General features: G+C 43.4%; 1 protein-coding gene across 2 annotated transcripts; it reads right to left on the reverse strand.

The window, feature by feature from the left end:
- Positions 1–39: 39 nt before the first annotated feature.
- On the reverse strand, positions 40–17,747 carry LOC121579018 (protein mono-ADP-ribosyltransferase PARP12-like). 2 transcript variants are annotated; one of them, XM_045205039.1, is made up of 12 exons: positions 17,423–17,747; positions 16,943–17,078; positions 7,272–7,575; positions 6,184–6,234; positions 5,777–5,903; positions 5,007–5,172; positions 4,786–4,906; positions 4,455–4,551; positions 4,096–4,183; positions 3,852–3,982; positions 3,138–3,289; positions 40–3,027 (listed from the first exon to the last, which is right to left on the reverse strand). In XM_045205039.1, exons 1-12 carry the CDS (start codon positions 17,692–17,694, stop codon positions 485–487), a joined length of 4,188 nt encoding a protein of 1,395 aa, XP_045060974.1. In that variant the 5' UTR covers positions 17,695–17,747; the 3' UTR covers positions 40–484. The 2 variants fall into 2 exon arrangements, with proteins under 2 accessions (XP_045060974.1, XP_045060976.1); XM_045205041.1 differs by lacking the exon at positions 40–3,027 and having other exon boundaries at positions 3,161–3,289; positions 3,852–3,956.
- Positions 17,748–18,299: the final 552 nt, after the last annotated feature.

Raw genomic sequence — 18,299 nt, forward strand, 5'->3', positions numbered from 1 at the left:
GGCACAATAGGCCTGTTAGACACACAGGAGCAGCAGTAGTGAGTCATTGATTCAGTTTAATGTCAATAAAGATTATATGTGTCCAAGTAAATAACGTTTCTGACATTAGGGTGTTTGAAAATCTCTTAGAAACAAGTAGGCTAGTCCAAAAAACATCCACAATCAATGATTTTATGAGTGTTTAAGTTTAAAACAAAGAAATCAAACTTGTTTCATGTATGGACTGTGTCAGCAGACCTGAATAGGAAACATCATCATCAAATTCATATTTTTGCAATATTACAAACTTCGGGTACGTTGTGAACAGATTTACTGTTGTTAAGCCCTTACAGGTAAAGATACACAGCTATACTACATCTTTAATATGCAAATGCACTTATCATTCATCATTTTAATACATTTTCTTTCTTAATATATATATATTTTAATGAAGTTCGCGATCAAACTTTCCATTAACTTACTGCTCAATCCTGACAAAGGCAAGTTATTGGAGAAGGCACTTGTTTTTTTCTTTGGTGTCCCTCCTTTGAGCTGTTGGAACACTGTACAGTGACTCAGGAGGAGATCTAGTGATGCTTGTTGTGGTAGTTAGTGGACGAGAGAAGGCACCTGTCGAGGGAGGGAACACCCGAGATAGGTTGCTTGCTGAGGGGGAGAGTGTGCTAGAAGAATTGCTTGACGTGGAGGGGGAAGCGCGTGAGGGAGTTTGTGTGTAAGTGGAGGAGTATGAGGAGTCAGAAAGTGTGTGATAAGGTGTGCTCAATGAGGATGAACGGGATAGTGGGTGAGAGGTACTGCTGGCTGAGGGAGTGGGAGTAGTGGTCGTTGAGAGGGTATGAGGCCGAGATAGGGTGCCAGTTGGAAGGAAAAGTGTGCGAGAGGGGGTGCTGGCTGAGGGAGTGAGTATAGGAGAGGGGGTGGGGGGTTGGGGAGCCAGTCTACGAGAGGCGGTGCTGGCTGGGGGAGCGAGTCTACGAGAGACTGTGCTGGCTGGGGTAGTGAATGTATAAGAGGGGGTACTGGCTGGGGTAGTGTGTGTACGAGAGGAGGTACTGGCTGGGGTAGTGAGTGTAGAAGAAGGGGTACTGGCTGGGGTAGTGAGTGAGGGAGAGGGGGTACTGGCTGGGGTAATGAGTGTATAAGAGGGGGTGCTGGCTCGGTAAGCGAGTCTACAAGAGGCTGTGCTGGCTGGGGGAGCGAGTCTATGAGAGGCTGTGCTGGCTGGGGTAGGAAATGTATAAGAGGGGGTACTGGCTGGGGTAGTGAGCGTAGGAGAGGGGGTACTGGCTGGGGTAATGAGTGTATAAGAGGGGGTGCTGGCTTGGGGAGCGAGTCTACAAGAGGCTGTGCTGGCTGGGGTAGGGAGTCTATAAGAAGGGGTACTGGCTGGGGTAGTGAGTGTACGAGAGGGGGTGCTGGCTTGGGTAGGGAGCGTACGAGAGGGGGTACTTGCTGGGGTAGTGAGCGTACGAGAGGGGGTGCTGGCTTGGGTAGGGAGTGTATAAGAGGGGGTACTGGCTGGGGTATTGAGCGTACGAGAGGGGGTACTGGCTGGGGTAGTGAGCGTACGAGAGGGGGTACTGGCTGGAGTAGTGAGCGTACGAGAGGGGGTACTGGCTGGGGTAGTGAGCGTACGAGAGGGGGTACTGGATGGGGTAGTGAGCGTACGAGAGGGGGTACTGGCTGGGGTAGTGAGCGTACGAGAGGGGGTAATGGCTGGGGTAGTGAACGTACGAGAGGGGGCACTGGCTGGGGTAGTGAGTGTAGAAGAAGGGGTACTGGCTGGGGTAGTGAGTGAGGGAGAGGGGGTACTGGCTGGGGTAGTGAGTGTATAAGAGGGGGTGCTGGCTCGGTAAGCGAGTCTACAAGAGGCTGTGCTGGCTGTGGTAGTGAATGTATAAGAGGGGGTACTGGCTGGGGTAGTGAGTGTAGGAGAGGGGGTACTGGCTAGGGTAGTGAGTTTATAAGAGGGGGTACTGGCTGGGGTAGGAAATGTATAAGAGGGGGTACTGGCTGGGGTCGTGAGCGTAGGAGAGGGGGTACTGGCTGGGGTAGTGAGTGTACGAGAGGGGGTGCTGGGTTGGGGAGAAAGTCTACGAGAGGCTGTGCTGGCTGGGGTAGTGAATGTATAAGAAGGGGTACTGGCTGGGGTAGTGAGTGTACGAGAGGGGGTGCTGGCTGGAGTAGTGAGCGTACGAGAGGGGGTGCTGGCTGGGGTAGGGAGTGTATAAGAGGGGGTACTGGCTGGGGTAGTAAGCGTACGAGAGGGGGTACTGGCTGGGGTAATGAGCGTACGAGAGGGGGTACTGGCTGGGGTAGTGAGCGTACGAGAGGGGGTACTGGCTGGGGTAGTGAGCGTACGAGAGGGGGTACTGGCTGGGGTAGTGAGCGTAAGAGAAGGGGTGTTGGCTGGGGTAGTGAGTGTGTGAGAGAGGTTTGCAAATGAGGGAGTGAAATCTCGGCCTAGGCTGGTATCCACCAATTGAGAACTTGGGTCTGGCATTATGAGGACTGGAGATTGACTGGATATCAATGGGGCCTGGGCAGGTTTTGGGAGAGACTGATGGACTAAACGCAAAGTGGGATGAGAATTGGTTGGATTTGAGGAAGTGGTGGCTGCAGTTTTAGATGGATTCAAAGTGGATGGAACTCTCTTCGATGGGGTAGCAGCAGCTGTGGCTTGAATCCGGTTGGATGTTGGGGTTAAGGAAGTGGATTGGATAGAGACAGTCTTGGGTGGAGCTGGAGCCGAAGAGGACCAGTGCATGACGCCATCATCGTATTTGATTAGGAACTCAGGGTACACCTGGTGCCTTTCAAACACTACATATATGGATGGGTCCAGGACATTGTCCACACAGCTGTCATAAAGAGTCGGGCTTCCCTCGCCTTTTGGAGGGGGACGACGGAGGTCCGAGTTCCCCCGTGTGTAGTCTCCAACAAGCACCCGACAAGCAAACATTGACCTCACTCCTGAGTGGCTGGTGTAGCTGTGTGAGTACTTGGCATCCCTGGCAAAGTAACTCCCTAAAACAAACAGAGAAGATCATCAGTAAAACAAAATGACAGACCATAGTGAGATCATGACTGCTTCTAAAATCTGACTACACTTCTGACAGATGGTTAACATGAGGTACCTTCGCCATACACAGTTCCGTTGGTTCCACACAGCCTCCAGTCGAAGTTATCTCTGCAAATGGCTTCTACGTGTTTTGGATCTGTTCCGTGGAAGAGATGTAGCTCCTTGCTGTTTTTACCTCCATTGTTTTTCTTCATTAAATCTCTTTTCCTGAGAAATGACCATTAGCTGCTGTTAAGAATGCTATTTTCGGATGGTTATTCCCTATTGGAATTTGCCTCTAGGTACCATATGTAAGGCCAGATGTCAACTTAAACAGCTCTCAGTAACTGGTATCTGGGCCCCTGAGCCATAAAATCGGCCATAGGGGTCTTTAAGCGATTAAGACGTTTCAAATGTATAGTCTATTCAACCCCAAGGTCTCCGCATTGATTTAATGCTTTGGCACCTGGCACGGAAGGGTGAAACAGTGAACAGATAAAGCAAGAGTAATTAGGTCAGCCCTCCCCTCTGAAGGAGGAGAGATTTGCCTGCGGACCTCTTACAGGAACGTGTCTGTCTTTCCATATGCATGTCTATGTCTCTCTTTGTCTAATAAACCTTTAAATATAGGAGCTGATCACCTTATATTTTGTATCTAGCATTTCTACACACCTTGACCAGGTTTTCAATTCCTAACACTGCTTACCCATAATCACATTCAAGCCAGGGTTTACTTAGTATTTTGGAAGTAACATGCTAGGATTGTGAGTGAGAGTTGATGTAAACATACCACTGGAAGACTTCCCAGAGGTCCCTGTTTTGGACCCTCTCGATGCTGGTGATTTGGAAGCCCCTCATGGTCTTGTTGAAAAGTTCCTGGACCTTCTGATAGTCCCTGTCAGAACTCAGAAGAGTGACTGTCTGCAGGAGGGGAAAACAAAATGGTTCTCACAGCTGAAACCAAATGAAAGGCAATGTTAAACAGTAGACTCCCCTGCAAGCCAGAGCAGTAGAATCCCATGTAAACACGTCACCTTGTATCCAATGTCAGGTATGGCAGACTTGTCCCAAAATCCAGGAACAGCTCTGAAATTCTGAGAGGGGTTGCGTGGTCCATTTCTCCTGAAATGACATGAAAAATAAGCTTCATATACAACACCAAGAAAAAAGCAGCTCAATTGAAAAGCTCTATTAGTTCTCAACTTAAATATGCAAGTCATACTCAACTAAATAAATCCCTCTATTGTTTGAGATACAAAACCACATTTTATGGTCTATCCTAAATAGTTATGATTATAAGTAATCTATTAGGTAAATATAGAAATGTAATAAAATAAATGGTTCGATACAGAACATAGTACCCATCCTCAGTCCATTCCCTTTCATATATTACCTGCTTCTTGCAGCTTGAGTGTCTGCAGTTGAAACAAAGACAGGACGTCGTCTGACCATCCTTATAGTGCCATATGTTTCGTTTTTTTGCGTCATGTCTGTAATTACAAGAATAACTATTTTAACCAGCATCCTTACAGCTTCTGTTCCACATCGCTAATATCTAGGCTACCTGCCGCTGATTTTAGTACTAGAATTTGAGGGGTGTATAAGAGTAGCCTTTTTGACCCTAACTGTAACTTGTGCTAAGCGCTTATAACTAAAAAGTATTATTATTATTACAGTAGGTTGCACATGAGAGCTGTTTTTCACAACAGTTTGAGATGTGTTACCTCTGAAACTCAGCTCATAAGACTGCTGGCCTGCAGTGAACTTCACCACAGCACTTTGATCCTCCTGGTACCTTTTCTCAAGATCTTCACTGGTGATGGATGAAAATCTATGCATCTCTTTCTGTGATTTATAGAAAAAAAATAACAGTTTACTCTCTCCAACACCAAATGTGTTGGTCCTTGTAACTCATCAGCCTGTTTGAGTGTTTCACACCACTTACGATGGATGCGTACTGGACCCATTGGCCGTACTCGTCCTCCCAGAACCACGCCCACTCTGTGGTGAGTATGTATGTGGGCTGGGTCACAGAGGAAACTGTGGAGAGACGGTGAACTTCACTGAATCCACGGGTCATGGAGTCGAAACGCACACGCTCAGATCCCTCACTGTGATGAAATAAGAGAAAGTCAATAGATAATTCAAAATAGGTATTTTTTTTATTTCTTTTTTATTTTACCCTTATTTAACTAGGCAAGTCAGTTAAGAACAAATTCTTATTTTCAATGACGGCGTATCCCGGCCAAACCTGGACGACGTTGGGCCAATTGTGCGCCGCCCTATGGGACTCCCAATTACGGCCGGATTGTGATACAGCCTGGAATCAAACCAGGGTCTGTAGTGACACCTCTAGCACTGAGATGCAGTGCCTTAAGACCACTGCGCCACTTGGGAGCTCATTGTACCTTATTCACAGTTTGACATACTTTTTCTAGTTAAAAGGTAGACTCAGCCAAATGACGTTGCCACGAGCAGCACCGCAGATATTGAGATGCAAGACAGTCACACACAGCACTATATCTGCGCATGTGCACGGGTTCGCTTCACGCTGTTACAGCGTGGTAGCCACGGGACCAAAACAGCAGGAAGTTGAGTCTTGCGCTTCAATGCTCTTAGTTATTTGCGGAAATTGACCCACTATGCTGTTCACTTTGTGCATCTACGTCATATCGCTGAGTCTATCTTTAAATATGACATAACAACATACTGTACCTGTGTATCTTAGAAGGGTCACAGAAGTCTCTCTCGATCGCTTCGTTTTCTGGCAGAGCTGACCAAGTCTGTCCATCCTTCACTTCCCACTTGTAGGGCATGTTAAAGTGGACTCTCCAGCATTTCTCTGAAAGTCATACGTTTGCAGTAAGATGTGATATGTTTTTGAGTATCATTGTTGCACCTGGGTGCCAGCCTGATTTGTCCCTGAATTGTGGTTTCACAGGGTTTGTATTGTGTATCTACTGACAACCTTGAAAGTTATAAACTCATATTCAGCCGGCTGCCATAGCTTCTGCCTGAGTAAAAATGTGGCAAAGCCATTGCAGGTGTTCTGCCAAAGCAAACATGGGAAAGCTATCCTCCAGACCCTCTGCCACACACAATATCTCCCTCGTTAAATGTACCTCCTTGTTTGCAGTCCCCCTTGACAAAGAACAGGCAGATCTCATTCCTCACTGTAAATAAACAAACAAACATTTAGTTACATGAAATCAAAGTTGGCAACAGGGTTGGGGTCAATACCATTTCAATTCCAGTCAATTCATGAAGTAAACCAAATATCAATTCCACATTTTCCTCACTAGCTAGGTTTCCATCTGAACTATATGCACATTTTCCCCCACCAGAGATGCGTTTCCAGCAAATTGACTGGTTGCGGATAAAAGGCTGTGCGTGATGACGTAGTGCATATAAAGATTATGTACCGAATGAAAAATGTTGTGTTATATAGCGAATGTGCCCACTCTGGTATTGGCATGTGCGCTCTAGCCAACAGCTCGCAGATACAGTGTGGGTATAGCCTACATGATAAGATTACTATGGCCAAAAGAGCAAGATAATTTTTATTTGTCAAACGGCAGCCAAGCATTGATGATTATGTCACCAGAATAAGACCCGATTTTTATTGGAAAGGAGCATCAAGCGCATCACCTTGCACTTTCACCACCATGTGAAGTTCATCATAACTTATTTCATCTGTAGCCTAATAAACGGCATGCTTTCTCGGGTTGTAGTAGGAGGACCACACAACATGTTATCCTGTGACTCCAAGTTTACTTCAATATTACGGTTATTATATCAATATTTGTTAATAAAAGCGTTTCCACTGCCATTTCTCGCATAATAAATTTTACTGACCCCAAAAAAAATCCCACCTTGTCTAACGTATTTTGTTTCGTCGACATTTGGAAAGTTCACCAATACATTTTCTGTTTCAGGCCTGTAATTACATTTTCTATCCAACATGTACTTTATTTGCATAAAAAGGTTGGTTGGAAACCTGGTTATTGAAAAGTATTGAAGAGAATTGGAATTTCAGTGTACTTCCTGAATTGATTGGTCTGGAATTGAAAATATATTGACCCCCACCATGGCTGGCAAGCAAGTCCATATAGAAATACTTCCAAGTAAGGGTTTTAAGGTAACTATGACTGTTCTGAAACATTATTCCCCACTGAACACAACCCTGTTGTTCACTCCTGCAGCCATCTACCTGTATTTCTCGGAGGACAGCTCTGGGGCCTGTTGATGGAACAAGCACCGCCGGCACCTTCACTTTTCATGGCCTGGATGTTCTGGTAGGTGGACAACATGGACGCCATTAGATCGTTAGGCACTCCCCTTTGCTGCAGGGTCCTCCGTGGGTGGGGCTCAAAGAAGTCATGACACCTGTTGCAGTCGGCTCCCGAGGAGCAGGTTCCTCTGATGTAACTGTCGCACACGTGAAGTCTCCTGCACCCCTCCTGATCCGGGCACTTGCCATAAGGCCCGGTGCCTTTGTTATAAGAGTTGCATACCTGAAAGAGTGAGTGACAAGGCTTTTAAAATACTTGTTTACCATACTATTCGGGTCTATATGCAAGAAAGCATGAGATGAACACACAGAGCTTTTGGGTAAATCCATTTGAATTCAATCACTTTTTGACAGAACCCCTATTGATTTCAACGAAACCTTGCCCATTGTAGAAGTGCTACACTTCTTGGACCTAAATGCCAAAACATTCAAGAGATTAAAAACAAAAAACAGTTTTAAGTGAAAATAAAACAGCCTAATTCATACTCTTAGAGGAGGTGCTTCCACAATAATGTTATTTGTACCGGTTACAAGGTAAAGCATTGGATTCTTCACACACCACAGTAAGACATTATACCATTACGCTACCTTTTCATGCTTTTTAAAAATGTAATTAAAGCAAGCTTTTCTTTGCATGCCTGTATTTTCTAATGTCATTTAAAAAATACATGCAAAAATAACATTTTTTTGGTCAGTAGGTGCCCAACAGGTGGTGGTGTGTTGGACACAGTATCTCAGATAGATAAATCCTGTCTGCATTCCTAATTTCTGTAACTGTTAGTAACAGACACATCTCAACATCAACTGTTCAGAGGAGACTCTGTGAATCAGGCATTCATGGTCGAATTGCTACAAAGAAACCACTACTAAAGGACATCAATAATAAGAAGAGACTTGCTTGGGCCAAGAAACACGAGCAATGGACATTAGACCAGTGGAAATCTGTCCTTTGGTCTGATTAATCCAAATGTCAGATGTTTGGTTCCAACCGCCGTGTCTTTGTGAGATGCAGAGTAGGTGAACAGATGATATCCGCATGTGTGGTTCCCACCGTGAAGCATGGAGGAGGAGGTGTGATGGTGCTTTTGCTGGTGACACTGTCGGTTGATTTATTTAGAATTCAAGGCACACTTAACCAGCATGGCTACCACAGCATTCTGCAGCGATACACCATCCCATCTGGTTTGCGCTTATTGGGACTATCATTTGTTTTTCAACAGGACAATGACCCAAAACACACCTCCAGGCTGTGTAAGGGCTATTTGACCAAGAAGGAGAGTGATGGAGTGCTGCATCAGATGACCTTGCCTCCACAATCACTCGACCTCAACCCAATTGAGATGGTTTGGGATGAGTTGGACCACAGAGTGAAGGTAAAGCAGCCAACAAGTGCTCAGCATATGTGGGAACAGATGTGAGCTGATTTGGAGGTAGTCATCCAAATGTTCCCCAGGACAACGGTGGTCTACTCTGACATCACACAGTGGAGGAGTTGGAAGTTTCAGTGGGAGGAGGACATCAACAAGCGCATAGAGATGGCCCGGCGCTCTGTCAACCAGCTGGTGTTTGCATTTCTCTGTGACAGGCGCATGCCCACAATCCGCCACTCTGCCATAAAGCACTGTGTCCATGGCAGTACCTTAGGGATGGCATGCATCTCACTGATGAGGGCAACAATCTCTTCCTTGAGAGTCTGAGCGCTGGGCCCGTATCCACAAAGCATCTCAGAGTAGACTATTGGTCATAAGTGCTGAGAATAGAGACATTTTACTCCTACTCTTATGGGTAAAAATAGAAGCTGTGCAAGAAGCCTCTTTAGTCATAAGAGTCACAACTAGTCGACAGATATTTAGGACACCTCATGAGCTGTCCTAACCAGTTAAGAGTTACCAGCAGGTGTCTTGATTATAGAAAAAGGTAGCGAGTCAGTGGTTGCTGGATCATAGACATGCAATTACTTTGGAGTTGAAATAATATTTTGATATTTCTATTTGATCAATCCATAAATATTCTAGACCTACAGGCAACAGTTTTGTTGATAACGAAATCTGAAAATACTCTGGATACATTCAGTAACATAATACTATTCCAGGAAAATGTGGGGTAGGTGCAACATAAGACAAAATAATGACAAAGGTTTGAGTGAGGACTAACTGGTGTCTCCAAGTGGCCACACACCTCTACAAAGTGTGCACAGTTACTAAGCAATTTCAATGCACTTTATGACTCAAAGATGAGTCTTCAACTATAAGGTAGTTTTTTTTAGCTCTCCTAGCTGTGCCGTTGAGGAACTAGAGCAAGCACACTGGTAGTTGTTTTGTTTGGAACACAAGCCTGCATCCCTGCCATCACAAAATTACTGTTGTTGTTAACGTAATCCAAAAACGTTATAAATCGCAATCTGGGCCAGGTGGGCATGATTTTAAAGCTTGTTCTATTGCCAACAAGCTAAGTTATAAAATATGATATTACAGTGTCAGACTTTCACAATGCAATTCAGGGAAACAGATCGTAATTTTGGTGCACATAGAAAGGAGTCATGAGTACATTCAGGTGTGTGTGCAGCGGCAAATGTTCTTCACAGTAGACAAACATAGGCTCATTCTGTTCAGGGTATGATGCCATGTCATATCGTAACTGTACATCAAACATAGTGATCATAAACATTGACACTGTATATGATATGAGTTTTATGATATGGAAATGTGAAGTGCTGTGCACATTTGGACTCACAGGTGTTTGGCTTACTTGTATGACATCAAAGCAGTATTATTATAATCCTCAACATCTCATATTTCAAAATACTGTACATTTACAGCATTTCCCTCACTCAGTCAACAAAACATTTACAAAAGTTGCCCAATTACCGGCAGCGCATGGTGCTCAAGTTGAGAACGTCTGTCAGTCAAAACCCCTACAGCGCTGTGAAGCACAGAGCCTGAGGTCTGACGACATGTATAGCATCTTACTGTCCCGCCACTGCGTTCCAATTTAGGCGTGCCCAAATCTGCCATTTTCAACCTGTATACGGGTACGAGTGTAAATGGTCAACATTTTAATGACAATTATCTAAAACAACAAACTCAACAAAAAAATGATATTCGCATATGTTGTAGCTTAGACCTATTTGACATAATCTAAGTTATGTTGTGCCCACCATCGGTTGAGACACAACGTGCTCTAGAATACAGGGTGGGTGTCATGTTTTGGCTGATAAATGTACTAAAATGGGAATACAATTGAAATGTCTTTCAAAATGGTGCCAGAAAGATTATTGGAGGTGCACATATTAGAGAACATTAACTTGAATGGGAAAATCTGTTGTTTTAAATTATACTGTCAATCCTCCATTGGAAACCTATTGAATTCAGAGAAAAATAGACAATAGAATAGACAACTAGCCATTTAAGTTGACATCCGACGGTGTGTGGACCTGCGGTCATCTTTGTGGTTGAATAAAGAGACAATACCATAAAAAATCCATAAATATAAATTGCACAATAATTATACATCTATAGGCTATATTAAGGTTTTTTTTCTTTCATTATTTTAGGCTATCTGGCATTAGTGCGTAAACCTAACATGCTGACCAGACCACACGCGCTGCGTGCATGAGCATTGAAAAATAAATGTACACATACATGTTATTCAATAATTTCATCCAAACTACTCGTGGGCGTCTGCGTAGCCAGGCGCTAAAATAGAACTTGGCTCTATTATAGATGCTTGACGCCCTGCAAGTCCCATCTCTCCCATCTACTAATAGTTTTTTACGTGGGTGATTGAAAGATGAACGAGGCCCACACTCCAGTCCAATTGGTGACGGTAATGCACCATATGCATTTCAGGTCAAATAACAACCCATGTTTATCTCCCAGGACAAATTAGCTAGCAACCTGTCCCCAAATTAATATAGTTGGTTTAGGTATTTTAACCTGCGTGTCATGAACGCGTCAAGTGGGGATAGACAGAAATCAACATGTGCATACGAGGACCCGGTTTGGTCATCATGTAAGCAACCTGGTCTCAAATCCGAAACACTCCATTTATATAATATGATATGTTACGTTTGTTATGGTATGTATTAATTTGTGGATGTCCATCATCCATTTCGTATGATATGTTACGAATTGCAATTCGTACATACAGTGCATTCAGAATCCTTGAGTTTTTCCACATTTTGTTAGGTTACAGCCTTATTCTAAAATTGATAATTGTTTTTTCCCCTCATCAATCTACACACAATACCCCATAATGACAAAGTAAAAACAGGCTTTTTGACATTTTAGCAAATTTATAAAATAAAAAAAACTGAAATATCACATTTACATAAGTATTCAGACTCTTCACTCAGTACTTTGTTGAAGCACATTTGGCAGCGATTACAGCCTCGAGTCTTCTTGGGTATGACGCTACAAGCTTGGCACACCTGTATTTGGGGAGTTTCTCCCATTCTTCTCTGCAGATCCTCTCAAGCTCTGTCAGATTGGATGGGGAGCGTCGCTGCACAGCTATTTTCAGGTCTCTCCAGAGATGTTAGATCGGGTTCAAGTCCGGGCTCTGGCTGGGCCACGCAAGGACATTCAGAGACTTGTCCCGAAGCCACTCTTGCGTTGTCTTGGCTGTGTGCTTAGGGTCGTTGTCCTGTTGGAAGTTAAAACTTCGCCCCAGTCTGAGGTCCTGAGCGCTCTTGAGCAGGTTTTCATTAAGGATCTCTCTGTACTTTGCTCTGTTCATCTTTCCCTCGATCCTGACTAGTCTCCCAGTCCCTGCCGCTGAAAAACATCCCCACAGCACGATGCTGCCACCACCATGCTTCACCGTAGGGATGGTGCCAGGTTTCTTCCAGACGCGACGCTTGGCATTCAGGCCAAAGAGTTCAATCTTGGTTTCGTCAGACCAGAGAATCTTGTTTCTCATGGTCTGAGTCTTTTAGTTGCCTTTTGGCAAACTCCATGCGGGCTGTCATGTGCCTTTTACTGAGGAGTGGCTTCCGTCTGGCCACTCTACCATAAAAGGCCTGATTGGTGGAGTGCTGCAGATACGGTTGTCCTTTTGGAAGGTTCTCCCATCTCCACAGAGGAACTCTGGAGCTCTGTCAGAGTGACCATCGGGTTCTTGGTCCCCTCCCTGACCAAGGCCCTTCTCCTCCGACTGCTCAGTTTGGCCAGGTGGCCAGCTCTAGGAAGAGTCTTGGTGGTTCCAAACTTCTTCCATTTAAGAATGATGGAGGCCACTGTGTTCTTGGTGACCTTAAATGCTGCAGAAATGTTTTGGTACCCTTTCCCAGATCTGTGCCTCGACACAATCCTGTCTCGGAGCTCTACGGACAATTCCTTGACATCATGGCTTGGTTTTTGCTCTGACATGCACTGTCAACTGTGGGACCTTATATAGACAGGTGTGTGCCTCTCCAAATCATGTCCAATCAATTGAATTTACCACAGGTGGACTCCAATCAAGTTGTAGAAACATCTCAAGGATGATCAATAGAAACAGGATGCACCTGAGCTCAATTTCGAGTCTCATAGCAAAAAGTCTAAATACTTATGTAAATGTGGTATTTCTGTTTTCACTGTCATTATTTATGTATTTATTTTACCTTTATTTAACTAGGCAAGTCAGTTAAGAACAAATTCTTATTTTCAATGACGGCCTACCCCGGCCAAACCCGGACGACGCTGGGCCAATTATGCGCCGCCCTATGGGACTCCCAATCACGGCCGGATTGTGATACAGCCTAGAATCGAACCAGGGTCTGTAGTGACGCCTCAAGCACTGAGATGCAGTGCCTTAGACCGCTGCGCCACTCGGGAGTATTGTGTTTAGATTATTTAATGCATTTTAGAATAAGGCTGTTGAATAACAAAATGTGGAAAAAGCCAAGGGGTCTGAATACTTTCCGAATGCACTGTATGTTACGAATTTGCAATAGGTATGATACCTTATGTTACAAATTCCAATTTGTTGTGGCTTGCTGGCTAACATTAGCTAGACTAGGGGTTAAGGTTAGGAGTTAGGTTAAAGGGTTAAGGTTAGGAGAGGTTAAAGGGTTAAGGTTAGAGGAAGGGTTAGCTAACATGCTAAATAGTTGCAAAGTTGCTAAAAAAGTAGTAAGTACTTGCAAAGTTGCTAATTAGCTCAAATGCTAAAGTTGTCCCTGATGAGATTCGAACACAACCTTTATATGCCCACTCATCCACCCCGACCAACCACCCTCCTTTTTTGCCTTAAGTAACCTTCTCTCTTATGTAACCATACCAAACGTAACATATCATACTATGGTGCGGGTGAACAAACAGCTGACCCTCGCACCACCAGTCTTGGTGGAAAACGTACCCAATTGTCATACTTGAGTAAAAGTAAAGATACCTTAACAGAAAATGACTCAAGTAAAAGTGAAAGTCACCCAGTAAAATACTACTTGAGTAAAAGTCTAAAAGTATTTGGTGTAAAATATACTTAAGTATCAAAAGTAAATTTAATAGCAAAAATATACTTAAGTATCAAAAGTACAAATATAAATCATTTCAAATTGCTTATATTAAGCAAACCAGACGGCACAATTGTCTTGTTTTTAAAAATGTACTGATAGCCAGGGGCACACTACAACACGGAGACATAATTTACAAACAAAGTATTTGTGTTTAGTGAGTCCTCCAGATCAGAGGCAGTAGGGATGACCAGGGATGTTCTCTTGATAAGTGCGTGAGTTGGATAATTTTCATGTCCTGCTAAGCAGTCTCTAAATAATGCTAATTTAACCATTCTCCTATTTGTATAAAATGCAGTGGTAAATATGTTTTACAGTGGTAAATATGAAAATAAAAGCTTCCAAATGAAATGAACACCCCCACCTACCTGTCATGGTTTAAACCCTTTATATCTATGTGGAGGTGCTGTCCACTCAGTAATGCTGAATTTCGGCCTCAGCTGAGCTCTTTTACGCATTGATTTTCCTTTGTACTTCCTCATTATCACCATTTGTTTGCCATACGTCTTTGATTAAAAATAGCCTTTATTCAAATGCATTGGATTCATCCATTGATTTGTCATTGTTTGCTTTTGTCAGTCAGCTGTTTAGAGCGCTCATTGCTTTGTTTTTCAGGTTCCTGGTGTTCTCTGTGTCATCCGTGGCCAGAAGTAGTAGACCATTTATTTAGCTTTATTATTTTCTATCAATATTTGTTTTTTCTTTCCTGGATCAGCTGATGATGGTCGACAATATCACTAGACAACTAGCCTACAGCTAGACACCAATGTGTATCCAATCCATCCAACACGTATACTTTAATGACTGTAGGCCTATAGTTGACTCTATTGGTTAGAAGCATTCGATTTTGCAATGGCATAGGCCTACATTATTTTGGATTTGTGTGCCCATGAGATCTGTTTTCACTGCGAAAGATAATGAAATGTTATATAGGCATAGTTACACTTACAGTGCATTTTCCAAGATCTCCAAGATCCATGATTCGTACAGGGTTTGTTCAATGTTGTAATTCAATTGTTAAATGCTTAATAATGACAAATAACACTGTCATAAATGTCATTCATGTAAGGAAAGAAAGGTAGTGTTTTAAGTCACACGATCTGTGAAGACTCCAAGCATTCAACTCATTAATTATGGTCAACTCATGAACTAGGGTGTAAACATGTTTTGATTCAACTCATAGGCCTAATATATTGAATGCAGGCTACCTGTTCTGCGTGTGTTCATGTGTGTAAAATTGCCTCGGCTGACAGGGTAGGCTACCGGCAGTTGTGTGGTCCTCTGTAGCTCAATTGGTAGAGCATGGCGCTTGTAATGCCAGGGTAGTGGGTTCGATCCCCAGGTCCACCCATACGTAAAAATTTATGCACACATGACTGTAAGTCTCTTAGGATAAAAGCGTCTGCTAAATGGCATATTATTTATTATATTATAGGCCTAGTGGAGGGTAAACGCAAGTAAACACTGTTTACCCACCTTTTTCAGAAAAATGCATTGAAAGTATAGGGAGTATTACTTTTTTCACCGTAACCGGCAATCAGAGTTTACCCACCTATTTTTAACCACTACATCACTGGCTACAGGTAGGCCTATTTGAAGTTCATGGTAATACATATTGTAAGCCTAGTCTAGTAAAGTTGACCGTGTGTGTTAGGGTGACCATCCCGTTTTTCCCGGGACAGTTTCAGCCCCATTTCAGGTGTCCTGACTTTTCAGGCTACAAAAAAGGTACATTTGTCAGCAAGACACAATTAATGTAGGTCTAATCAATGGCAATCCCTGAATGTCATTAGGCACACTTTTTGGTGTTTTGTAACAGATGTCTATTTCCATTCATGAAATGGCACCAGTATACATGAAGTTTGGATGCCGGAATTATTTTGGAGTGGACAAACATGCACAGGTAGCCTACTTTTCAAGTCCAAAAGATCACTTTCTGACCACTTCTTCCATGGGCAAACATATGGAAAGTTTTATTTACCCTATTTTCCGCACTATAAGGCTCACCGGATTATAAGCCGCAGCAGCTAAATTGAATGATGTGTACATATATAAGCCGCACTGGACTATAAGCCGCAGGTGTTTTAATGTTTAATTACCATATGTAAGGGTTCGTGCACAGAGGGGATTGTCGGGAAAGAGATGGCTGCTTGAGGAAGCTCCCATTTATTAACATTTCAACAAACAAGTTGCATATTTGCATAACGTATTCAAGTGTTACCATTTAGTGCAATAGTAGCTACAGAACATATACTGTGCTGTGTAAACTGTACTGTATCACATAGCGTTTCAGACACACAAACTTTTCAACACTGCTCTCGTTCTGTCTCTCGTACCACTCTCGGTTCCACTTTTACTTTTGCGCGCTACCTGTCTCACTCTTTTCCGGCCTCCAGCTTTTCCTGCTGGAGCCCGCCGCTTAAAGGTGGGGGGCGCGGACCGGTCATAGAGCCCATAGAGTTAAAGTTGGTGGACTGTAACCTGTAAAATCCATAGATTTAGGAGGTCTTCTAGTGGCCGTTAGCTGTAAAAATCCATAGATTAGCCGCGCCGTTATATAAGCCGCAGGGTCGAAAAATGGGGAAAAAGGCGCGGCTTATAGTCTGAAAATTACAGTACATAAAAAGGGATGCTGTCAAAAAGTGATTGAATTAAAAATGGATTTCAAATGTGCAGACAACACCTCTTCATCCGTCACACACACAAACACACACACACACACACACACACACACACACAGGGCAGGCTCTATCCTTTTGGGGTCTCTAAGTGAGATTGGTTGATTACTACAAGTTTAGATAGCTGGATAGACTAATTTACCAATCTAGCTGGATAGACTAATTTACCAATCTAAAAATGGCTAGCTGACATGACTAATTGAGTGACTGTCAGTGACTGACCTAATAAGAGAAAAATTGCTGATACACAAACAAATTTCGAACTTGCGTATTACACTATTCTAACGCTCAACAACAAGTTGAGACCCCGATAGATTCTCTCCCCCCCCTTGCTTATGCCTAGAGCCGGCCCTGCACACACAGACACACACATTCCACTGATCCACATCAGCAGTAAGAGGAAAACGTTTGGCTCTTACCGGTGGAAGGAGGGAGTTGTCATTTTGTAATAATAGCTGCCGGAGTTCCTGTCTACTCAACGTCTCAAGTTGATGCTCTCTCAAAACTCTGGAGTTATGTTCGGAGTGCAGGTCATGGCCAAAGCGGCATGTCCGTCTGCAGTCAAAGTAACAATAAACAGGTCAATAAACTTACAAAGCACAATTCAGTTTGCTGAATTAATTCAACATCTAAACCCCATAGAATTTTTCAACACTGACACAGTTTCAAGTTTTGGGCTGAAATACCTCAACTGTAATATTGATAAACAGTTGCAATGATACATTTAATGTGTAGGCACACAGTCTAACATTGGGCGAGTTCGTTTTGCATGGCCTGGTGCCCCGGATGAGCGGAGTTTACAACGGGCCATGCAAAACAAACTTTCCTACTTTAAGACTTCTCTGGTTCTAAACGCAGCCTGTTTAGCCTACATCATATATAACATATTTCATGCTTACCTCCCCCTACTATTCTTGCAGTCCCCAAACAGATAAAATTTACACAGGTGTAAATCATTGCAGCCATCACATTGCTGAGCTTTGCAGCGTCTAACTTTCGTTTTCGCAATAATGCGTTTGTTTCCATTGCACACCCCTATAGAAAATAAATCGTTTTCAACAAGTTTATCAAGAGCGCAGATAATATCTGTCCCACACCCAATATCTGCCAGATCTGCATAGTCCAATGTTCCTTGCTGATTGCAAATTATTTTTAACAATTGCTGAGCCATCTCGCAATGACTTGCGCGACTGTTGTTCCTGGTTTACAGCAAAGACAGTATAGTATGAAGATAATCTAAAACTGCTTCTCCAATAGAAATCCCCGATCACACTTGTAGGCGATGTCATGACGACGTTGGCTAGTAAAGCGCATGCGTAGAAATACGTCATCGGGTCTAACTGTCGTCTCGCGCATAACTGCGCATGTGCGGCCAATCAAATCAAAGGCATTCCTTCGATATAAAGTTGTTTTTGACGAAAATGAAAACGTGTCAGTTTGTCACTTTCACGAGGTTGGAGTTATAACATGTTCAACTACTTAAGACATTGGCTTGAATCTAGGTTGTGTCTTTAGATTTCGAGAAAATTAACAACTCAGGAATAATTTTTCACTTCTCTTTTTGACTTCTCAAGTCCCAAACCCCAGCGTGGTCTGTTTGGTCAGTTTCGCAAGCGTTCCCGGATATTGCTGTGGCTACACCCTTCCTCCTCAGTTGTGATGAAAGAAAAACGAACATTAGGGAAAAGGACAATGCAAAGACAGTAAGTACAGTATCACAGAGTGTCTAAATGGAGACCCCCGCCCTCGAATGTCATGAGTGTAATTCACACTCAC

Source organism: Coregonus clupeaformis, chromosome 19 (genome assembly GCF_020615455.1).
Source record: "Coregonus clupeaformis isolate EN_2021a chromosome 19, ASM2061545v1, whole genome shotgun sequence".
NCBI classification, from domain to species: Eukaryota; Metazoa; Chordata; class Actinopteri; order Salmoniformes; family Salmonidae; genus Coregonus; species Coregonus clupeaformis.

Coding starts and splice junctions, on each gene's coding strand:
- LOC121579018 (XM_045205039.1), bottom strand. CDS start 17,694: ATGGCTCAGCAATTGTTAAAAATAATTTGCAATCAGCAAGGAACATTG. Junction 5,173..5,776: donor GACCCTTCTAAGATACACAG/GTACAGTATGTT, acceptor ATTTCATCACAG/TGAGGGATCTGAGCGTGTGC. Junction 3,290..3,851: donor CTCTGGGAAGTCTTCCAGTG/GTATGTTTACAT, acceptor GTCATTTCTCAG/GAAAAGAGATTTAATGAAGA.